Source organism: Plecotus auritus (assembly GCF_963455305.1).
Source record: "Plecotus auritus genome assembly, chromosome: 4".
NCBI classification, from domain to species: Eukaryota; Metazoa; Chordata; class Mammalia; order Chiroptera; family Vespertilionidae; genus Plecotus; species Plecotus auritus.
The window spans coordinates 191,352,076-191,376,324 of NC_137775.1; the positions used below are offsets into that span (position 1 = coordinate 191,352,076).

At 62.8% G+C, this 24,249-nt stretch overlaps 1 protein-coding gene across 2 annotated transcripts in view; it reads right to left on the reverse strand.

Moving 5' to 3' along the window:
• Positions 1-19,696, reverse strand: part of VWC2 (von Willebrand factor C domain containing 2) — a 40,513-nt gene extending 20,817 nt beyond the window's left edge. The window contains exons 1-2 of one of the 2 annotated variants that reach the window (XM_080663796.1): positions 19,395-19,696; positions 17,376-18,189 (exon numbers count right to left, since the gene is read on the reverse strand). In XM_080663796.1, coding sequence (XP_080519922.1) covers positions 17,376-18,080 — 705 coding nt within the window. In that variant the 5' untranslated portion in view covers positions 18,081-18,189; positions 19,395-19,696. Of the gene's footprint in view, positions 1-17,375; positions 18,190-18,376; positions 18,494-19,394 lie in introns of those variants that run through there. The other variant, XM_080663797.1, reaches the window with a different exon arrangement.
• Positions 19,697-24,249: the final 4,553 nt, after the last annotated feature.

Below are 24,249 nucleotides of genomic sequence, written 5' to 3' on the forward strand. Positions count from 1 at the left end.
CCACAGGCCTGTCTCTTCCCCGCACATGCCTGTCTCTCCCCCCCACCCCCCGGCACGCACCTGCTCTCTCCCCCAGACGCTGGGAAGGCACCCATGTCCTGGGCATGTGAAACTATTCTCCAGGCACGTGGTTTGCATGGGGGACACAGGCCCGGGGTTCGGGAGGCCCCTGGGGCGCAGACACAGGGTGGGCCCCGGGTCTCTCCCCCCTCAGCTCCCAGTGGAGAGCCACACCCGGGGCTTTGGAGGAAAGACTGTGGTTTGGGTAAATATTTCACGAACGCCACGGCCTATCGAGTTCCTGCCGCCACTCAGCATGCGGACCAGCCCCTTCTCCCCAGTCCCGCCAAGTGCCCCCAACCAGCCCCCAGCACCCCCACGTTCACCTGAGGAAGACAGTGGAGGGCCCCGGGAGGGAGGGACACTGAGTCAGGAGCTGTTGGGCAGGACCTCCTGCGGCTCTCAGGGCCGCCCCAACGCCTGCGGCAGGCACCGGCGCTCCCTGCCAGGAGCCTGAGCCTCAAGGCACCAGGCCCCGCACAGCCCTTCCTGAGAGGCGGCTCCTGGCTCCGAGTGTGTGGGCCTGGCCCCCGTCACCCCGCGGGACCCTGATCCCCGTCACCCCGTGGGCCCTGCCCCCGTCACCCCGCGGGACCCTGCCCCCGTCACCCCGCGGGACCCTGATCCCCGTCACCCCGTGGGCCCTGCCCCCGTCACCCCGTGGGCCCTGACCCCGTCACCCCGCGGGACCCTGATCCCCGTCACCCCGTGGGCCCTGCCCCCGTCACCCCGCGGGGCCCTGACCCCGTCACCCCGCGGGACCCTGACCCCGTCACCCCGTGGGCCCTGACCCCGTCACCCCCCGGGACCCTGATCCCCGTCATCCGCGGGACCCTGATCCCCGTCACCCCGCGGGACCCTGATCCCCGTCACCCCGCGGGACCCTGATCCCGTCACCCTGTGGGCCCTGACCCCGTCACCCCGCGGGACCCTGATCCCGTCACCCCGCGGGACCCTGATCCTGTCACCCGTGGGACCCTGATCCCCGTCACCCCGCGGGACCCTGATCCCGTCACCCCGTTGAACGCTGCCCTTTCAGACCCCGTGCTGCGCGGCCCTCAGCCCCTGCTCCCCTCCGGGTCCGTCCCACCAGCCGAAGGGCTGTTCCTGGAAGGGCCGCGGGCCGCACAGCGAGGTGGGGTGATGGGGGGCGCTTTTCCTAGGAGCCACGCACACACCTGTCACGGTGCACCCAGGACGGAGGAGAAAGGCATGTGGGGACCAGCCCCCAGGAGCAGAGCTGCGACAGGGCTGTGGGTGGGGACCGCCCGTGGAGACGGGACCACGGCAAGCTGTTTCGGGGGCGAGGGGGCCTGGCTGACTGGGGTTCCTGGCCGGGGACGCCGCCGGCACCGTGCGGAGAAACGCTCAGAGCACGCGGACTCTCCCGCTGTCCCTGCGACGCGGACACTGAACCCCACCGCCCCGAGGGGCCTGGTTCTGCGGAGCAGAGGCGGCAGCTGCGGGGAGGCGTGTCACGGCGGGGAGCCCTCCGAGCTGGTCTCAGACGCACGAAGGATTAAGGGTGTAACGTGAATATTAAACTGACTTCCGAACAGTCCCTGAGACTCGGCCACGCGCTTCCCGCGTGGAGCACTCTGAGCTGTAAATGGAGCCGAGTGGGAGGGCTGACATCGGGGCCTCAAACTGGAGACACCTGACACCTCACAGCTGCACCCCCAGGGAACCTCGGAGCGTGACCCGCGGAGAGCAGACGCTCCCGCCCACGGGGCTCTGACCCTGAGGACCCCCTCTGACCCTGAGGACCCCCTCTGACCCTGAGGATCACCTCTGACCCTGAGGACCCCCTCTGACCTTGAGGACCCCCTCTGACCCTGAGGACCCCCTCTGACCCTGAGGACCCCCTCTGACCCTGAGGATCACCTCTGACCCTGAGGACCCCCTCTGACCCTGAGGACCCCCTCTGACCCTGAGGACCACCTCTGACCCTGAGGACCACCTCTGACCCTGAGGATCACCTCTGACCCTGAGGACCCCCTCTGACCCTGAGGACCACCTCTGACCCTGAGGACCACCTCTGACTCTGAGGACCCCCTCTGACCCTGAGGATCACCTCTGACCCTGAGGACCACCTCTGACTCTGAGGACCCCCTCTGACCCTGAGGATCACCTCTGACCCTGAGGACCACCTCTGACCCTGAGGACCACCTCTGACCCTGAGGACCACCTCTGACCCTGAGGACCACCTCTGACTCTGAGGACCCCCTCTGACCCTGAGGATCACCTCTGACCCTGAGGACCACCTCTGACCCTGAGGACCACCTCTGACCCTGAGGACCACCTCTGACCCTGAGGACCCCCTCTGACCCTGAGGACCCCCTCTGACCCTGAGGACCCCCTCTGACCCTGAGGACCACCTCTGACCCTGAGGACCACCTCTGACTCTGAGGACCCCCTCTGACCCTGAGGACCCCCTCTGACCCTGAGGACCACCTCTGACCCTGAGGACCCCCTCTGACCCTGAGGACCCCCGGCTGCTGCATCTCAGGTCTCATTACCCTTTCAACCCCCACGCGAGGCGAGTCCGTGACCCAGCTTAGCAATGAGTTCCCAGAGGCACAAGCCACAGACCTTCATTCACCCAAGCCTGCGCCTGGCCCGGCGTCATGTCACCGTTTGGTCACCAGAGGGCGGACGTGCCCTTTGCAGCCGCGGAGCCTGTCTTCCCAAGAGTGCCCAGCGCCACAGGAGCAGGTGTAGGGCGGCCCCAGCCTCCCCTTCCACTCAGACCCGGGCTTCTGTTGGCCTGGACGCGGGGCCTGGGGGCCGGGGAGGCACGCAGGGGCTGGGGTCAGCTCTGCTCCCTCACGGAGCGGAAGGCCGCCCGCAGGCTGGGCACTGCCAGGAGTCCATCGGCAATGGGGGCGGCAGCCCGAACCCCGGCCTGCGCAGCCCTCCGGCCACTGGGTACCCTCTCAGGGCCTGTCCCGCCCCACTGCCCGCTTCCCCCCGCCCCCCCGCGCCCCCCCTCCCCCCCGCGCCCCCCCTCCCCCCCCCCGCGCCCAGGGAGCCTGGAGGGTGTATGCAGGTCACGCTTCCTTTTCTGCAGCCGCCTCAGACTGCATCTCCCAGCCCGGCTCAGGTTCCTGACCTCAAACTGTCTCATCAAACCAGCCCGAGGCATCTCCACGCTCCATCTCCAAACCAGAGCGGTCCGCAGGGACAGGAGACACCACCCCGTGGCCTCCCCTCCCCCCGGCCTGCCTCCCCTCCCCGAGGCCTGCCTCCCCACCCACAGCCTGCGTCCGAGGCTCCCAGTGCTGTGCCACCCCCCTCCCTCACCCGGGCCAGCATTGGTGCCTGGACCCTGCGCCCCTCCATCCCCTCCTCCACAGAGAGAGCAACCCCCAACCAGACACCTCCCTGCCCAGCACAGCCCCTGCGCCTGGAGAAGGGACGTTTGTGCTCCTCTTTGTCTCTCGTCCTGTGGAGATCTGATTTGCACACAAAGGGACGTCATTAAGAACTGTCCCAGAAGCTGTCGGCCCCCAGGCCCAGGAAGAAGACAAGGCCCCCAGCACCGCAGAGGCACACGCAGCAGCCAGGCCCACGGCTCTCTCCAGGAGACCCCCTCGGACAACTCCCGAGGCCTCTGGGAACTAATCTCAGGCAGGGGCTCACATAGGAGGGGTGCGGAGGGGAGAGGAGCGAGGAGGGGTGAGGCAAGCGAGCTGGTGGCCAACAGCTGTGAAGGCCGTGAGGCGGGCTCCCCTGGGCGGGGCTCCAGGCCTGGTCACCTCCTGGGGACGCAGGCGGGGAGGGGGCAGTCAGACCACAGGCGGCCTCTGCACAGCCTGCGGCTGCCGGATCCCTGGTTGGAGCCCAGCTCCCAAGGGCATGGCCTTTGCAGGTGGGGCCTCAGGGAGATCATCAGAGACAATTAGAGGCAGGTGAGGTCCCGAGGGTGGGGCCCTCCGCTGGGATCCACGCCCTCCTGGGAAGAGGAAGCGGCTGCAAATGGCTCTGCTTTCTCTCCACCGTGGGGAGACCCAGAGAGAAGGGAAGGGGTGCTCTCAGAAGCCCACCGTGGCGGCACCTTGATCCCCACAGCGGCGAAGGTAAGCGTCCGTGGTTTGGGCCTCTCCTGGCGTCTGTGAGGGCAGCTTGGGCTGCCTGAGACGCCACCAGCGCCCGTACTTCGGCGGTAGAATCAGGTGTGTGCCCCTGCCCCCACCCTGGCCTGAGCAGGACAGAGGGAAGGAGTTTGGGGAGCAGCTCAGGGGCCACAGGCAGTACTCAGCCGGCTCAGCTCCACCCTGGACACCGGCCCCAAACAGGGAGGGGCGTCTCCTCCCCTCCCCCTTCCCCTGGGAAACCCGGCCAGGTTGAGATTTTGGTGGAGTTACTTTAACCTCATTCATAATCCCTAAATAACTCCTCAACGGAGGGATGTGATGTGAACAGGCATACTTATCTGGAGAAAACTGGGGGGGCGGGGGCCGGGGGGAGACAAACTCCTCATGTTAAAAAATGGGAAGATCTAAACCATTTGTTTCAGAATTAGAATACAGGGTCGTTAGAGATCAGCCATACTGGGCAGAAAGAAAAGAGGCTTGATTTTCACCGAAAGGGTAAATAACCAAGATTAAATGCCTTCCAAAGAGCGGGCTGTTAGACGATGGGTGTCAGGGTGGCCTGTGAGGCCTGGATCTCTCAGGGACCACACAGTCAAGTTCTTTCCGGGACTCAACAAAGGAGATGGGACAGTGAGCTCGGTGCAGTAACAGGGAGTGGTGGGGACTGCGGCAAAGCGGGAAAAAACCAGGCATTGAACCTGATATGCACACCTCTTCCTAAAACACAACACACACACTCACACTCACACACACACACACACACACTCACACACACACACTCACACTCACACACACACTCACACTCACACACACACTCACACACACACACTCACACACACACACTCTCACACACACACACACACACACTCACACACACACACACACTCACACACACACACACTCACTCACACACACACATATACACACACACTCACACATATACACACACTCACACACACACTCACACACACACACACACTCACTCACACACACACACACTCACACACTCACATACACACTCACACACTCACATACACACACTCACACTCACACACTCACATACACACACACTCACACTCACTCACACACTGACACACACTCACACTCAACACTCACACTCACATACACACTCACTCACACACACACACACTCACATACACGCTCACACACACACTCATACACACACACTCACACTTTCACTCACACACTCACACACACACACACTCAGACTCACACACACACTCACACACACACTGACACACTCACACACACACTCACATATACACACACACTCAGACTCACACACTCACATACACACACACACTCACACTCACACACTCACACACATACACACTCACACACACACACTCACACATTCTCTCACACACACACATGCACACACATGCACACACCAGGAGAAACAGCCACGCCTCCTTTGGCATTCTTGGCTGGGATGGCAGCACCAGCAAGCTCTTCAGCGGGGCATGGGGAGATAACCAAAGGCGTGGTTATCTTTGCCCAAAGCTGGCCGCGCTCCGGGTCGGGGCTGAGACGGCCGGCGGTAAAGCGGCTTCCTGGGCGCCGTCTGGACGCCATCTGAGGCCGGAGCCGGGTGTCTCCCTTCAGGGCGCATGGGCTGGCTGCCAATTGCCCGGCAGATGCTGGGCCAGGGCCCGTGCTGGGGACGCGGGCATCGCTGGCTCACACCGTCACCTGCATGGCTAGTTGGCGCTGAGCCCCCTCCCAAGCACCCTGAAATCACAACAGGACGCCAACCGCGGTTCCCCTGGGGCCTGGTGTCCCTTCCCACCGCAGGGCTCGCTCCCAGGACAGGGCCCGGCCAGGTCTGTCTGCCCGGGACACAGACACCCTGGCCTGGTCCCCGAGAGATGACCACCGAGTTGTGTCGCCCCGGAGGAGCAAGATGAGCCGTTTCCTTGGCTTCCTGGGGGCATGGGGAGCGGGGATGGGGGGCCGGGCTCTGCTCCAGCGAGAGGTGGGGGGTGACCTGCGCTGAGAGGTTCGCATCAGAGCACAGGTCATTCCGGGGCCCCCGGGGCCTCAGCAGCCCCCTCCTCGCAGGCCCGGGGGAGGCAGTGCTTGTGGGAATCGCTTCCCTTCCAGCCTCCCGCCTGACATGCCTGCGCGTGTGACAGCCTGGCTACCTCCCAGCGGGGCCAGCCTGTCCCTGCCAGGCCCCGTGTCCCCAGGACACAGCTGTCCACAGGGCAGGACTGTGACCAGGAGCAGAGCCATGGCTCCTGACACCTCAGCGGAAATGAACGAATGTGAGCTGTGACCTGCTTGACACTAACTCGGCGTGTCTTGGTCCAAGCCGCCTCGAACGAAAAAGCTGAGCCACCTTGGCCGAAAGAGCGTGAGATTGGAGAGTGAAATGCCCGAGCGGGGCTCTGTCAAGCCGGCGGAGGAGTGCCCAGGCCGGCCTCCGAGGGGAGGAGGGTGCCCGCAGGCTCCCTGGTGGCGCGCCCCACGTTTACTGCTGAGCCGCCCAGGCGGGAGGGCGGAGAAGCCAGCGAGAGGACCCCTCCTGGCCGGCAGCTCGGCATTTCTTACAGGACGCGAGGGAGCCACCGCTCCTGGCCGGCCAGAACTTGGGGCATCTGTGACCAGCGGCCCCGGACAGCAGGAGGGGCCTTCGAGAATGTTCACCGGTTTTCATGATTTTTGCCTAAAGCTGAGCTGCCCCAGTAATAACTTTTTTTCCCGAAACATTTAAAAGTTGTATTTCATGGGATTGCCTGTGTGTTTAAGGATACATTTCTCACCCAGCCGGTGTGGCTCCGTGGTTGAATGTCAACCTAGGAACCAGGAGGTCAGCGTTCGATTCCCGGCCAGGACACATGTCTGGGTTACAGGCTCCATCCCCAGTGGGGGGCGTGCAGGAGGCAGCCGATCCATGATTCCCTCTCATCATTGATGTTTCTGTCTCTCTCCCTCTCCCTTCCTCTCTGAAATCAATAAAAATATATTTTTAAAAAATGCTTTAAAGATAATTTTCTCAACTCAAAGTTCAGTGCAAGACACACCAACCCTTGCAAAGCTCAGAAACATTGGGCCCACCTCCAGTTCGGCGTCACCACCCTGGAGACCCCCCCAGATTTAGTCTAGTCGGGTGTCAACGCCAGCCCTCCTCACGTTGATGCGGGGCGGCTCTGCACCCTGCAGGATCTCACCAGCACATCTGGCTTCTGCCCACCAGGTGTCAGTAACCTCCCCCATCCCAGCCCCAGTTATGACCAACAGGTCTGCACAGACTGCCCCGCGCCCGCTGCCGGCCGCCGTGGCCCCGTGGCGAAGCAGCTCTGTGGCTCCTGGACCAACAGCGCTCGTCCCATCTCTCCCCGGCTCGGTGACTCTGCTTCTCGGACCTGCTCCTTCCCACGCACAGCCTTCAGGCTGTGCTTTCGAGCGCTGTCAGTAAGGACCCTCGGTGGTATGCCCCGTACTTTTGGGAAAACGGCGTTGTTCCGACGTGTTCCTGAAAGACAGTTTTGCTGGGTGTTTACATCGGAGTGGCGCTGATTTTCTCTTTCTTCTTGAAGGATGTTCGGCCACTGTTTGCGATTTCTCCTGTTGACAAGATGTCAGCTGACCCGCCTACGTGCTGCGATGTTGCAGGTGACGTCTTTTCTCTGTGGTTGTTCTCTGACTCTTTCCTGCCGTGGTGCTCTGCGCCCCACCGTATGTGGGAGGTGTGGGGGGGACGTTTATGTACCTTCCTTTAGATTCACCGGGATTCCTGAATTGGAAAATAGGGGTCTTCCACCCGAGCTGGTGTGGCTCAGTGGATAGAGCGTCAGCCCGCGGACTGAAGGGTCCCAGGTTCGATTCCAATCGAGGGCATGTACCTCGGTTGCAGGCTCGATCCCCGGCCCTGGTCACGGCACGTGCAGGAGGCAATAAATCACTATGTTTCTTGTTCATCGGTGTTTCTCTGTCTCTCCCCCTCCCTTCCACTCTCTCTCAAAATCAATTTTAAAAAATATCCTCGGGTGAGGATTAACAAAGCAAAACAAAAAAAAAAATAGAAAGAAAACAGTGGTCTTTCAGCTAGAAAGTCTGGGGTGGCCTCTCTCCCTTTCTCCCATGCTCTCAGCGTTCTCCCATGTTCAGAATTCCAAGCTGATGTGTATTCCGTCGTTTCTCTCTGTCCTCCCAAGTATGGACGCATCTCCTCCTATGTCCATCTGTGTCTGTGTTTCAGTCTGGGTCACTTCCGTCTCTGCCGCTCACTACATTATTTACAAGCTTTCCCTAACGCACTGTCAGACCCTCCAGCGAACATTCATCCAATTATCATGTCATTCGTTTATACAAGTCCTGCCTCTTTTTCAGAGTGGACTCAGGTCTGGATGCACGCGGTTGTCCACCCCGCATTTTGCTCCGGCGCGGGTTTCTCTGTGTGTTCAATGGTCTCATGGGAACGCTCCTCTCCGCGGACTCTTGCCTCGGAGCCCCGTCCTCTTGTGTGTCATTTTATCTGGACATCACTTCCACCCCCACCCCCCGGAACGCTGGGTGGGGGTTCTTTCCGGCCTGGGTGGAGAGTGCATTGCTGCTGAGGGCGTTTGCCTGTCAGACACCAGCCTGGGACCCTTTAAACAAAAGTATCCCGCTTGGTTTTGGGGGACCACTCGGAGAAGCAGGAACTTGGCTCTGCAGGTGGCTCAGCCCACCCAGGGCGTGCTCCGGCCCCGCCCCCCGCGTCGGCCCCGCCCAGGAGTGCCTCTGCCCCCCCTCCTGGCGTCGGCCCCGCCCCCCGCGTCGGCCCCGCCCCCTGGGTCTCCCCTACCCAGGAGTGCCTCTGCCCCCTCCTGGCGTCAGCCCCGCCCCCCTCCACATCGGCCCCGCCCCCCGCGTCGGCCCCGCCCCCTGGGCCTGCCCCGCCCAGGAGTGCCTCTGCCCCCTCCTGACATCGGCCCCGCCCCCTGTTTAGGCCACGCCTCCTGCCTCTGCCCCCCTCCTGGCATCGGCCCCGCCCCCTGGGTCTGCCCCACCCAGGAGTGCCTCTGCCCCCCTCCTGGCATCGGCCCTGCCCCCCGTTTAGGCCCCGCCCCTTGGGTCTGCCCTGTCCAGGAGTGCCTCTGCCCCCTCCTGGCGTTGGCCCCGCCCCCCCTCCGCGTCGGCCCCACCCCCTGGGTCTGCCCCGCCCAGGAGTGCCTCTGCCCCCTCCTGGCGTTGGCCCCGCCCCCCGCGTCGGCCCCACCCCTTTCCATCGGCTCAGGTGAGACCTGCAGATCTGCTCTGATTCTGGGGACGCGGGCCCTGACTTGTCACCCGCGCCCCGCTGTGAGGACCCAGGCGGGCCCAGGCGCCAGAGGAGGCCCATAGGCAGCTCCTGCTGCGAGGCTGACTTGCTCCCTGGATCCTGACTCCGCCTCCGGGGATGCATTCCTCTCACCGTGGCCGTCTGAGCTGTGCTTTTCAGAAGAAGATGTACCGGATTTCCGGGATTTCGTGAGTTTTGCACACGGTGGCTTTGCCGGCTCTCCGTCTTCCGTGTTCCCAGGCAAGCAGTGGTCACATCCTGTCTATAGCAGCAGCATTTCAGCCGTGAGAGCAACTGTGCAAGGGAGCTGACAGCCAGCGCTCCCTCCCCGGGCCTGTCCACGGGCTGGGCCTCCGACAGGAGCCACGGGCCAGGGCAGACGCCTGACATCATCCTCCCTGCAGCTTGGAGAGGCACGCCGTGTCCTGGCTGCACCCCAGTGCCCGACAGAAATAGAATGCCAAGCGCGGTCCGCTGGCAGCTGGTCAGCTTGGAGCAGAGGAGCGGCGAGGAGGGTTCCAGCAGCCTGGTCAGCCCCGGGCCAGAAGGGCGGCCATGGGCCGCGTCGGCCTTCCTCCAGCCACAGCCACTGCTGGAGACAGACTCCTGCCCTCTCCCCAGAAGCTGCCAGGATGCCGCTGGCACTAACAAGGAACCACAGCAACAGCAGAGCCTGCACGCGTGGCTTCACCTGTTCCCGTAGAGGCCCTCGGGGTGCCCCCTGCACCCCGCCCCCCCACACCTAGGTCACTGCCCGGTTCCTGGGGGACCCCGTGGTTGGTCACTACATCTCCCGTCTCCGGACCAGTGCCTGGCAAATAAATATTCAAAAACGATTTTGAATAAATAGATGCAAGAGTGATATTTTTAAGTTGGAATGGATGACATTTGGAGATATTCTCTGAGAGGTAAATATTACAGGAAACAGCCACTCCCTGTGACGGCAGCCCCCGCGGGCAGGCTGTCTAGAGCCCAGACCGTGCGGGGGGGTGGGGGGGGAAGGGGGGGCAGTTGCCTCCCGTAAGCACGGGAACCCGACGGCAGGCGTGTCCCCGCTGCGTGGTCAGAGCTGGAGATTGAATTGCTTTGGTGTCTCTCAGCTCCTCCTCGTCCTGTGAGGGTGAGCAGGACACTCGTTTAGCCATGGAGAACACGGAGGCTCTGACAACGGCCCAGGGCTGACCCAGAACCAGGCCCCCGCCCGCCCTGTCTTTCCGTGGCTCGTGCCCTGTTCTTGAAGCTCTAGATCAGGGGTGGGCAAACTTTTGGACTCGAGGGCCACAATGGGTTCTTAAACTGGACCGGAGGGCCGGAACAAAAGCATGGATGGAGTGTTTGTGTGAACTGATATAAATTCAAAGTAAAGGAGCGGAGGGGAGAGCAAGAGAACCGGATAGAACAGCCGGATCTGGCCCGCGGGCCGTAGTTTGCCCACGGCTGCTCTAGATTCTAGAAGCTGGTGCTCCCCCCAGACTGGGCCCCGGTGCCCGAGCCTCCCCTGAGCCAGCTGGCTGTAGGACTCTGAGTAAGGCATCGGCTTCCTAACGTGAAACTTCTCTACTTGTGCAGAGAGCGCCGGTCCAAAGCCACGTGGCTGAAGGACCACAGGAAGCCACGCCCAGTGGCGATGTGGTCAGCAAACGCCCTTTGAAAGGGGCGTCGTGGCGCAGCTCGGGCAGACGGCTGCCAGCGGGGCACCATCCCGCCTGCACCGCTGGGCAGTCTGGGTTTGTACGTGAACCCCTCGTTGGTTAAATATCTGCCCTCGTCAAACAAACGTCTTATGTGCCAGGAGACAAGAGAGCGCCGTCTTGAGCTGGAGGTGCCCCTCGGGCCACCAGTCTGCCCCCCGCCCCCCGGCCCCCGCGGGCCTGTCCTCGCCAAGGTCTCAGCGACCTAGTGTTCCGTCCACTGCCCACTGAGCCCTCCCCCGTGCCCGCAGGCCGCTCCCGAAACCCAGTGCTTCGGTCCTCGTTCCAAGTCAAGATTTCGTTCTTTGAGGGGCACAGATACTTCTTGCATCCTGGGTGGCTTGAGCCAAATAGGACACAAACTCACATAAATAAACACTTCACCAACCCGATCCAGCGTCTGCTAGACACAACCGCTGTCTCGTGCCTGCCCCTGCCTGCATGTGCCTTCCGTCTCCACGGACCAGAAGTTCCCTTGGCCACACCCAGAATGCACCTGGTCACGTGTGGTCGTGAAGCTAAGGAGGTGGCGTTGGAAGGGCAGGATTTCAGGGTCCAGCAGGCGGACTCGCCGCCAGCTCCACCACTGCCTAGCTGGTTGACACTGATCCAATTACTTCATGGATATGAGCCTTACGTTTTCTCTCCTTTCAAATAAAGAAAATACCAACTCACCAGTCTGCCGTGTAAGTCACCCCCAAAATGTGTCAAGCATACAGGTGCTGAATAAATAGTGGCTCCTTCCTCTCGTCACGACGATGGAACTTCCCCGGCGTGTATGCCACCGCCCTGGCCAATCAGAGGTCGCGTGGTGCAGACCCTGTGCAGTCTTTCGAGTTGCGTTTCCCCACCGAGTGAGGGACACGGGCGTATGGACGCCCCCCGTGTGCGTTTACTTGTTCCTGTTGAAGTGGCTTCAGACAGGAGGCAGAAGCGGAGAGTCCGGAGTTTACAAAATCTTACTCAGAACCCAAGCAAGCTCAGAGGCGGCAAAGGCACGGACATCAGACCGACGGAACGAAGCGAGCGTGCCCTTCGCCCAGCGGGATTCCCTTGCTGTGGCAAAGGTCGATACCAACAGCGTTGTCCTGTGTCAGTAATATCAGCCCTCGGGTATCCACTCCATTCGTTTGAAAATGTGAAGAGTCCCATCTTCCTCTTAGCAGCCACTTGGTCACAACGGCAATAGCGATCTATTCAGATGGAGCCTTGGATTCCAAATCTCACGGAAGGTATCTTTTCATGGATAAACTTCGAGATGCGATGTGGCAGCAGGGTTAGTCGCTGGCCGACGCTGACGCCAGAGCGGAGGGTGTGTGACTCCGTGGTCCCCGGGCATGTCCCCCGGCTGCCCCTCTCGCCGGTATCTCCCCGTCGCCAGCCCTCCAGCCGTGAGAGAGCCTTGTGAGCGGCACTGATTAATAATCCATCTGCTCCTTTTCTCCAAAGGTGGGTACACTCGCCGACCAGAGCTCCTGATCAGCTAGGAAACTCCGTGCGGACACCCTGAACGCGTACCGTCCCACCCACCGCAGAGCGACGGGGAGCCGGCTCCCGCGCGGCCTTATTGCAGGAGCTAAGTCCCACCAGGTCCCATGGGACATGGAGCCCAGCTTGCAAACCCGTTTCGACTGTCACCTCCCCCAGGGGCCGGGCTGCCCACGAGGGGAACAATCCTTTTGTGGCTCAAAATGGAACTGTGTCTTATCAATGAATTTCCAGTTTGATTCGCTGCTGGCCTGCTTGTAGTCATCGGGGTGAATTAAAAACTGCTCGGTAGAGCCTGTCAGAGTTGCCCGTGAGTTACAAGGACACAAACACCGTGACCCGGTCATGCGTCCCTGAAGGGCTGCTCGGGGTGGCTCGGACAGAATCGGGGGGCTCTGCACACGGCTCCAGGCAGGAGGTTTACTCCCCCCCCCCCCCGCCCCTGTGCCTTCTTCAGAACACTTCCGGTCAGGATCACGGTCCACCCGTTCCTCTCATCCACTCGGCCCGTGCCTAGGAGGTCAACGGGGTCAGTGACACCGCCTACAGGCCCAGTGGGCCCACCCTCCCAAATCCAGAGGCTACAGTTCTACCACCCCCCACCTCCGAGCCGGGCTGGAGGGAGACACGGGCCTGTAAGGTAAGGGAGTTAAAATGAGGTCATAGGAATTGGCCCCAACCCAGCATGGCCAGTGTCCTTATAAGCAGAGGACATGAGGACACGGCATGCGCAGAGGGATGACCGGCTGAGCCAGCCGTGGGCAAACTACGGCCCGCGGGCCGGATCCGGCTGTTCTATCCGGTTCTCTTGCTCTCCCCTCCGCTCCTTTACTTTGAATTTATATTAGTTCACACAAACACTCCATCCATGCTTTTGTTCCGGCCCTCCGGTCCAGTTTAAGAACCCACTGTGGCCCTCGAGTCAACAAGTTTGCCCACCCCTGGCTGAGCACACGGAGGAAAGGCCGCCTGCTGGCCCGGGAGAGGCCTCGGGAGGGCCCAGCCCGCCCACAGCTGAGCTCAGCCTCCCGCCCGCAGGGCTGTGCACGGGCCTTTCCCGAGTTCCAGCCACGGGCTGGCGCTGCGTTAGGGCAGGTCTCGCCGAGGAGCACGCCCTGGGAGGTGCGTGGAAATAGCACTCACTCCTGAACAACGCACCCAACAGGCAGCCCGCCCCCCCCCCCCCCCCCCCCCCCCCCCCCCCCCGTCCAGAGCTGGGCGCCTGCAGGTGCGGGTGAAGCAGGGACCTGGTCTCCTGTGAGAGGCAGCAGGGAACCCTCCGGTAGCTGGGCTCTGACCTGGACACACAAGGGAGGCCGCGCACATCCTGGACGGACGGACGGACGGGGATGCTCTCTGTTGCCAGCAGTGGCTTAGCGGGATTTGGTTGGAGCAGGAGTGAGGTCAGCCAGGCTGTGAGGAGTGGAGTCCCAATGGCTGAGGGACGCGGAGAGGTGGGGAGGGCGAGTCTGAAGTACAGGGAACCCTGGGCAGAGCGGGCAGCAGGCGGACATGTGCCCCCGAAGGGAGAGGCACGGAGGGCAGGGGCCGTCGCACTTCCCAGCACAGGGCAGGACCTGGCTCTGTCGCTCCTCCCTGCAGACACAGCCCAGCCCCACCAGTCTCCTGGGGGAGGAGCAGAGAACAGGCATCCCCAGCGCCGGTGTGCCTTCCGGGGAACAGGCCCAGGGCAGCCTCCCTTTCGCCTCCTTCCCTCGAGGACGCGGAGGAACCGATGCTCACAGCCTGACCAGACTGTACCCCAACCAGCGGTTCAGGCAGGACATGCGCTCCTCCCCGTTTCCCATACCCCCTGGGCCATGCGCCCCGCAGGCTGCGAGTTCCTGCTCTGAGCCCAGGGACCCCATAGGCTCCTGGCTCACCCCCGACTCTTCCACAGTCACCCTTCCGACACCCCCCTCTGGGCGGGAAGGGAGACCAAAATACAGACGCCAGCGGACGGACACAAAGCCCCACGGAGCTGGGGAAACGCGCGGAGACGTCCCGCCGCTCGCAGAACGGCACAGGCGGGGTCTGTCCCGCAATGCAGCCAGCACGTAGTGCGCGTCTGCCGGGCCAGGCCCACAGCTGAGGACGCGAGCAGCTCCCAACATTCCTGCCGGGACAGCCTCACGGCTGAGTCAGTGGACGGAAGTGAGAATGAAGAGTCGGTGGTTGAGCATTGACCTGTGAACTAGGAAGTCACTGTTTGATTCCCAGTCAGGGCACATGCCTGAGTTGAGGGCTTGATCCCCATTGCGGGGGGGGGGGGGGTGCAGGAAGCAGCCGATCAATGATTCTCATCATTGATGTTTCTCTCTCTCACTCATTCTCTCTCTCTCTCTCTCTTTCTCTCTCCCCCTCCTTCCTCTCTGAAATAATAATAAAAAAAAGAATGGCCCTAGCTGGTTTGGCTCAGTGGATAGAGCGTTGGACTGCAGACTGAAGGGTCCCAGGTTTGATTCCAGTCAAGGGCACGTGCCCGGGTTGCAGGCTCGAGCCCCAGTGCGGGGGCGTGCAGGAGGCAGCCGGTCAATGATTCCCTCTCATCATTGATGTTTCTATCTCCCTCTTCTCCTTCCTTTCTCTGAAATCAATAAAAATATATTTAAAAAAAAAAAAAGAATGAAGAGTCAGTTGAAGAGAGATGCAGTTCAGACTCTAAAAACAGGTTCACTGACCTGACCGGTGTGGCTCAGTGGATAGAGCGTCGGCCTGCGGACTGAAGGGCCCCAGGTTCGATTCCGGTCAAGGGCATGTACCTTGGTTGCGGGCACATCCCCAGTAGGGGGTGTGCAAGAGGCAGCTGATGGATGTTTCTCTCTCATCGATGTTTCTAACTCTCTCTCCTTCTCCCTTCCTCTCTGTAAAATAGCAATAAAATATAAAAACAGGTTCATTGGCCCTTTCATTTCCCCCAAGATCGTGCTCTTTCCTGTCTCCCATTTGCTGCTCCATCTCCCACCTGCGGAGTTTGACACACATTCTACTTAGTGACCCATCTTGAACACAGGGGTCAGATAGGAGCCCCTCCCCGACCCGGAGGCAGGCTGGCGGCATCCAGCCTGGGCCGTGAGTTACCGCGCGGGAGCGTGACATCTCCTGCTCCCTGGGGTTTCAGGGGGACAGACATCCACTCTGTGAGGCACTGCGCATTTTAGATCAAACTGCTAATAATCCCTCCGCCGACCTCATGGGACACGTTTAAGAAATGACTATGGAACTCCATACAGTGCAATCATCAATGGTAATAATTCAAAACTAACCACGTGGCTTTGATCTCATAACACTTAGATTTGCTTATGAACTGAAATCTCAAGAGAATTGTTTTGTTGGGTCCCTCCCCGTCTACAGCCCTGTCCCAGGTCCACAGGGAAGTCCCTGCTCTGGGCCTCGCCAAGGCCCATGGCCACCTCTGCCTCTGCACGTAATGCTGCACCCAACCAGCCGGTCATGGTGCCCGACTCTGAATCTCAGCGTTCTTTCTACACTTCCTACTTGACTACAGACCTGTACCTCCCGCTTCCTGTTCGCACAGCTTTGGGGGTTCAATCCTAAAACGCCTCACAAGCAGGCCCACCCTGGGCGCACCCCGAATCTGCCTTTCTCGGTGGCTGTGGCCTGGGGGACCAGCAAGATCCTCCCCACCTGCCCTTCCCGCTCAGCTCTGGGGGCTCTAGGTCCCAGGCTGCCTTCCGCCGCCCGGGAAACCCCTGGCCTTCCAAGTCCATGGGCCAAGGCCAGGCAGGCCCTGGCTCGCGCCTCGCCGGGGGTTGGAATGGTTGAACTGCCTGCAGGTGCCTCCCAGGGCCCCTGGCGGGGAGTCAGGGCTTCCCGAGTTCACTCCAGCCAGCGCATGCACGTTGGACAGCATCTCCATCCTAACCAGCGCCCCAATGCGCTGCACCTTTGGGTCCCGGGGACCGCGGGGGTAAAGGCATGCGCAGTGGAGTGACCCGCTGCGCTGGACTCAGGAGCCTGCTTCTGAAGAGCAGGGTTGCCGTCAGCAGGTTATTGAACAGTTCTGAGTCCCAGCCACCTCTTCTCCCCGCGGGAGATCGTGGCCAGTAATCTACTTGGCTGCCTGGCATGCGGTTCAGCTAAGTGGACGTGCGTTTGAGCGCCAGCCTGGACCCTGGCACGCCCAGGCCCTCCGAGGGCAGGTGCCCATACTCTCACGTTCTCGCCGAAAAGAGAAGGTTTTTACCCCGAACTGGCTTCTGGGTGTCTGCTGACCACTGTGTCCGGGCGTCAAGGAGCAGGCGCTTTCTTTGAATTTCTAGAATATTTTCAGGGTGGCCCAGCCCGCCATCTAGGGGAGTGGCTTGTTTGTAGGAAGCCTCGCCCTCGCTGGGCTATTAGCGTAAGAACACACCCTGCATGGGGACACGGCCCCCAAGAACACGGCCATGCCAGCCCCCCTGTCTGGAAGCTGGTGGAGCGAGCAGAAGGCCGGGGTTTCAAGGGGCAGCCAGGGCGCTGAGTTCACGTGGAGGTTCAGCTAGGGGAGGCCGGGCCTCGCCTCCAGAGCCCGGCCTCCCGCCCAGGAAGCCCCGTCTGTCCCAGGGAAGGCACCGGGGTTCATGCCCAGTGCCGGCCGCCTTGGAAGAGGCGGGTTGGGGACGCGGCGCAGGGATGCCCACCTCTGGGGCGCGGAGGCCGCCTCTTCTCCCCAGCGGAGCTCCCGCGCTCCGAGCCGGCTCCCCCCTCCGGGCGGGGCCACGCCGCTGCCCGCGGCTCGCCTCTTACCGCGAACTCCTCCAGGGTCTGGTAGGTCCGGCCCCGGAACTCGCAGTGGTTCCTCCGCTCCTTGCACTGCGGGCAGCACTGGCTCGTGTCCACGTGGACGCAGCGCGGGTGCAGCCGCGGGCACTGGGGCTGCGCGCACAGCGGGCCCTCCTCGGTGCACAGGCAGGGGCAGGCCGACGGGCCGGGCGCGAACTGCTCCCCGATGGCGTACACGAAGCCGCTCTCGTCCACGCAGCCCTTGCCGCGGTAGTCCGGGTACGCGTACTCGTCCGGCGGCTCCGTCGCGGGCGCGGGGTCCGGGCCGGCGGCGTCCGGGGCGGCGGCGGAGGGGGGCTCCCCGCGCGGGGTGTCCCCGCGGGGCCGGACCTGCAGGTCCCCGGCCTTGGCCCCCGCGCCCTGGGCGGCCCAGGCCTGCTTCTGCTTGCTCCACGCCTCCCGGCCGGCCAGCGCGCGGCCGCCCTTGCTCTTCCAGTCGCGGCCGCCGCCGCCGCCCTCGTCCCTCGCCGGGCGCCCCAGCTCGCTCACCCGCCCCGGGCCGTCACGCGAGGCGGAGGCGTGCTCGCGCTTCTCCGGGCCCGGCCGCTCGGGCGCCTGGGCCAGCTTCTCCAGCGGGATGGTGGGGCTGCACAGGGCCACCATCAGGCAGCAGGCGACCAGGAGGGAGCTGGACAGCGCGCCGCCCGCCATCGCCGCCGAGCGGGGCATCCCCTACCGCGTCCCGGCGGGCGGGCGGGCGGGGAGCGTGGCCGAGGGGCGAGGCGCATTCACAGCCCGGGGGCGCGCCGCCAGCCGGGAGCCGCCGTCCCTGTGGTCCCTGCGGAGAGAACAGCAGCTCAGCGGAGCCCGCGCCCCGGCCCCGCTGCCCCGCGCCGCCTGCCCGCCCGCCCGGCGCCCGCAGCTCCCGCAGCGCTAGGGGCGCGAGCAGGACCGAGCGGGCGGGGCGCGTGCCCCGCGTCGGAGCCGGCCGCGCTTCTGAGACCTCACGACTCGCGGAGACGTACATGGAAGCGAAGTTCCAGGCAAACCCGCCGCAGCGTTCCTCCGAGTCGTGATGAGCGGGGAGGCGGCCTCGGGCGGCGGGAAGCCGCGAGCCGGCCCCCCCTACTCCCCCGCTCCGCCCCACCGGCAAGTCCTGGATGGAGCCACATAATCCAGGCGCCCTGGGCGCCCCTGCCCAGGTCCTGGCCACATTCTCATGGGTTCCCAGTGGAGAATCCCCTGGCGGAATTGGGGGCGCAGACCGCGCTGGAAGCTAAGCAGGACCCCCCCGCCTGCCCCTACCCCCGGGACCTGAGGGGGGCCTTTCCAACAACTTTTAAAATGCGTCCTGTGCGGGGGGGGGGGGGCGGGGGCAGATCCCCCTTCCCGCCCTCCTCCCAGGCCCGGTGCCCAGGAGGCTGTCCGACACCCCCCCTCCTAGCGGCAGGGTGGGGGATCCCGAAGCTTGTCCCCCCCCCCCACTGGCCACAGCACCCAGCAGGCTGCTCAGCGACTGGGGCGCGGGGGGAGAGAACCCCGCGTGGGCCGTGGCGCTAAGTCTTCGAATCGCTTTGCACCCAGGAGGGGGTCATGGCGGAGGAGCCCTGGTGCCAGGGGTCGCGCTAAAGCGCGCGGTAGGGGAGCTGGGGGTGGAGGGCGCAGGCGGGGCGAGTCCCTCTCACCACCCTTGTCCCTAAAGCCTTTCTAGATCCCAAAGTTTCTGCCGCCCAAAGGGGCCGAGAGAACCCTAGACGCCGCAGGGTGAGGGCACCCCAGCCACCCTCCCCTTCCAAGCCCACCCCCCATTCGGCGCGCTCAGGGATCCCACCCCTCGCCGGCTCTCCAGGGCTCCGGTCAAGCGTGCCATCGGCTCACTCGGCCCGGCCCGGTGCACCTCAGCTGGCGCAAGTCGCCTGCATTTACAAACTCGGGGAGGAGGGTGTTCCCCCCGAGCTGCAGGGAGGCCTTAGGTGCCCAGGGAGTGGACAGCCAGCATGCGCCCCCATCTCCATCCCCGGCGCGGGCGCCCAGTCTACCTACATGATCGCGGGGCGCCTGTCGGGCTCCGGTCTCGCGGAGGGCGCAGCCCCGAGGCGCCGGCACCCACCCTCCGGGCGGCAGGGGACCTGCGCGGGGCGCACGGAGGAGAAGGCAGCCCCACCTGCGCGCCCCGCCCGGCGCGTGCGCTCGGCTAGGGCGTCTCCGTCTCCGGGGGCTGGTTCATCGTGCTGCCCGCGGCCGGCAATGGCTGGCCTGACCAGCATCAGAGCCCGTGCCGCCCTCCGTGGCTCAGCCCTGGTCGCCGGCCCTGGCTGGACCTAGCTCCGCCCCTCGGCCGGCGCGGGGAGCTCTCCACCCCGCAGCTGGGATGCCGGCCGCCACCCGCGTCAGAGGCGGTGGAGACGCCCGGAGCAGCGCAGTGGCGGGCCATTGGCTCTGAGGCCGGCCTCCTGGAGACCGCGCGCCCGCCTCGCCAGCCGCCGCCGCCTCCCGCTCCCTCCGCTGCTTGTCCGCGCTGCCGGGGTTTGGGGACCTCCTGCCACTTGCTCCCCTTCCTGGAGGCGCACCGACCTGTCTGTCACTCACTCCGCTGCCGGCCAGCAGCCGGGCCATTCTCCTTCCCTCCCTGGCGCTCACTCACTTTCCACTGGACCTTCCATCTGGGATTTTCTCTCTTACTCTTTCCTTTCCTTCCTTCCTTCCCCATTGGCCCCTTGGCTCGCCATCTGTGAACAGCTGGGTTTTGCCTCCTTAGAGAGCCCCAGCTGCCTGCCTTCCCTGCGGCATTGGGAGGCTGAGTTAGCCTAATGGGCAGCTGGGAGTTCCCCCTTTACATTCAGGAACAGTGCGAGGAAGAAACTCCTCACACCCATCCAGGTACCTCCCAGGTCTCTGCGCACCCCCACTCCCCCAGCCTCCCCGTCCTGCCCAACAGAAACCTTGGTGATGAACTTGGTTGGAAGGAGGCCCTCAGGCAGAGGCCTGTGTGGCTCAGATGTGTTTTGATCCTTGGATCTTGGGCAAGAAATGTGCTACCTTTTGGGGTAAAGGGGGGGAAATAGGCAGCTGTTCCCATTCACCCCTAAAATGGAACTTTGGGGGGATATCTGTGTCCAGGGCACTGGTTCCCACTCCTGTGTCTGGAGTCACTGAGAATGCTCAGATGCATAAACGTGGACTCTCTCCCCGCAATTCCGCCCCCCCCCACCCCGCCTTATAATGGAGAAACCAGACTTAGGTGCTAGAAGGACAGGGAGGCCCCTGGAGGCGTGGAGGGGAGCCTGCTTCTCCTGACACCAAATAAAAAGGGGGGAGGGGTTGGGGGGAGGGGGTTGGCCAGAGCACGAGCCAGATGTGGGTGGAGGGCTTCTGAGAGGCTTGCATCCCTCTGCCTTTCCCCTCCTCACTCCCTTCCTGCCCCCCCAAGGCCAGAGACAGGCCTGGTTGCTGCTCTGCTCGCCACAGCCGCCCCCCTCTTCCTGCTCAGCAGACCCCACGCGACTCACTCCATGGAGCACAGGCCCCAGTGGCGATGCAGGCCTGAACCAGCAGGCCCTGCGGTCCGGAGGCCAGGATCTGGGACTTCACCGTGTTCAGGCGCTTAGACCAGTCAACCTGCAACAGGGGCTCCATGTATGTTTACCCGGAGCGGCCACGTGCATACAGGCCTGAAGGGGGAGGGTCCGTTGATGGGAGCGGTCCTAGACCTGGAAGGAGAAGGAGGGGTCGGAGGGAAAGGAAGACCAGATGCCTCGGGTTTGCTGCTGGAAGGTGAGGCGGGGTCCTCCCCTCGAGTGAGTGTGGCAGAGGCGGTGTTTGTGACCTTGGGCAAGGCCGCATTTAACCGGCGTTCTGAACCTGAGCCCCTGGAGAGGAAGAGCTGCGAAACCTTCACCCTTGGGGGTCGGAGGGAGTAGAGGCCGCGTCCACCTGAAATGGAGGCTCAGTGGGGCTGTGTGTGCGTGCAGAAGGCTGACCACGGCTCGGAGCAGAGAAGCCACCGCCGCTGCTCCGTGGCCGCTGCTCCGTGGCCGCTGCTCCGTGACCTCTGCTCCGTGGCCGCTGCTCCGTGGCCGCTGCGCCATGGCCTCTGCTCCGTGGCCGCTGCTCCGTGGCCGCTGCACCGTGGCCTCTGCTCCGTGGGCGCTGTGGGTGCACAGGGGCAGGCCCGCTGCTGAGGGAGCAGGTTCTGCCTGTGTCAGTCTCCCAGGTCCCCCATCACACTGCCCGGGAGCCTTCTGCAGCCCCCCGCCCCCCACCTATACTCCTGAGCATGTGCAGGGTAGCATTGCATACGTGGAATTCTCTCTCCCCCCTTCGCTGCCCAGCCCTCACTGTAAGTCGCTCTGTGCCCAGCGCCTGGCTCCTGCACAGTCCCTGGCATGGAGGAGGCCACGGCGAAGGGTTATCAGACGAATTAAAGGAGAATCACGAACAGGACACCGAGGGCTTTTCTGATCTTGCCTTTGTCTCCATCCCCTGTCCCTCCCCCACCTGGCTCAGTCTGGCCGAATAATCCTGCAAAATCCTGCAGCTCTCCCTCCCGCTGCCCTCTGCCCCATCCCCCAGGCACTGCCTCTTCTCCCCCTCCCCCGAGAGCATGCAAATTAGGTTTTGTCTCCAGCTAAAGGGAGAAGAAACTCCATTCTTTCCTCGCCAGGCATAAGGCAGCCTGGAGTTTCTGGCTGTTCTGGTCCAAGAATAATTCTTGTTCTATGGCTCTGCCCTGGCTTCTGCAGCTGAGTCCCCCCCTCTCTTCTGCAAGAAAGAAGTCCTTTGAGGGTTCCGTTGAGGGCGGAGGGATTGCACACCTGGTCCCCATCACTGGTCAGGGAACAGGTGACCCCGGTGCCCACCACTGGTCAGGGAAAGGTGACTGTGGGCCAAGGCTTCCCCATCGCACTCCTGGAGTTGGTCTCAGGTCCCTAGGAATCGGCCTCTATTTTATTCTTTTTTAAAAAAAAATATATTTTATTGATTTTTTACAGAGAGGAAGGAAGAGGGATAGATAGTCAGAAACATCGATGAGCGAGGAACATCCATCAGCTGCCTCCTGCACACCCTCCACTGGGGATGTGCCCGCAACCAAGGTACATGCCCTTGACCGGAATCGAACCTGGGACCTTTCAGTCCGCAGGCTGATGCTCTATCCACTGAGCCAAACCGGTTTTGGCTCTATTTTATTCTTTACAGCCAGTTATCCGGTGTGGTCCATTTTGGGGTGATTCTCATTCTCCCTCCCAGTAAATGAACCTGCCGGCCAACATTTGTCCCCTCCAGAGGTTTGAGGAATGAGCCTGCAGGCGCTGCGGCCGGGCCTGGGACCACTCAGCACATCACTCCCGCTTTGACTCCAGGTGGAGCCCAGTCACCAACGCGTATTCTTGGAGTGTGTTTTTTTTTTTTTCAAAGATACCAACGCCGCCTTCTAGGCCGCATTCAGATCATATTCCCTCCTTGTGCCCCAAAGATATGGTTTCTGTTCATTCATCAGAAGTTTTCCTCTTTATATCCCCCCAGTCGGCCCTCCCTCCCCGTGGGGTCTGCATTCCCGTGGCGTCCGCCAACCCGGAGGGGAAATATTGGGGGAGCTGTTGGCATTGCTGCTGCGGATCATTGAGGCCTAGGTGTCGGCATCGCTGCTGGACGTGTGCAGACCCTTTCTTGTCACTGTTTCCTAAGCCATGTGATGGGACGGCCACGTACACAGCGTCCGCAGTGCGTTAGGGATTGTAAGGAGCCGGGAGAGATTTAAAGTGCCTGGGAGGGTGCGTGTAGGTGAATGCACACAGGACACCCTTTTATATGAGGGACTTGAGTATCCAGGGATTTTGGTGACTGTGGGGACGTGGGTCCTGGAACCAATCCCCCACGGATGCGGAGGGAGCCCGGCCTAAGGGTAAGGGAGACTGCGCGCAGGTAAGGGTACAGCTCGCTCTGGCCGTGCTTAAACGTTTGCCACCCGATCTCCGTTCTCTTTCTTCTGACGGCACATGCTCACTGGACCTTCCGCCAGAGAACCAGTCCCACCGTGCCCAGCCACCTGCTCTCAGGCAGAGCTGGCCGGGCCGGGGCAGGTCCTGGCCGCACGGCTGTCGAGTGGCCACAGTGGATGATGGCTCAGGGACTCTCCCGCGGTCTCATTTACACCGTGAGAGCCGGACCCCCCACTTCTGCTCGAACCATCTGAGAGCAACCGTGTGTTTCTTGGGACGTGGAGCTCATGAAACATTAAGGCTGGGCCTGCCAGGGCCTCCTGGGTGGCAGCTCAACCTGCAGTGGCGACAGCACAGCAGAAATTGGAAGCAAGTCAAGAAGGCAAACCAGCCCGAGACGCCGGGCGAGGTCCTCAGCGTGAATGGGGCGAAGGGGTCTGCCGTCCCCCAAGCTGGTTGGAACCGGCGTTCTCTATCACTTGCAAATTCAAACGCCCAGGCAAATCGCCGGGCTCACGGATGGAGCTCAGCCACAGCAGCATTCGGCAGTGGCCCCAGGTCTACGGCAGCCCCCGCGGTCCCACCACGATGCTAGGCTGCGTGGCTTCTGTTCCGAAGTCACTGCTCGCAAACGTGCCCCCGCCCTCGGGATTGAGGCCGCTGCTCTCTCTGCACAAGGATTCCCCTCACGCCCCCGCCAGCCTGCTCTGCGCTCAGAGGCACAACTGTCTGGGAATCGTGCACCGAGCCGCTGCCAGCTCGGCGTCCAGGCAAGACGCTGTTCCTCTTCCAGCTTCAGCGCCATCAGAAACGCTCTGCACTCCCGGCCCCACAGGTGGATGGTCCCTTTCAAAGGAGGAAACACCTCCCAGCCAGCCAGCCAGCGGTGTTTACTCCCGCCTTTGCCTGGGGAAGGTACTTAGGCAGGAGCAAACATAACCCAGGCGCCTATGAAAGAC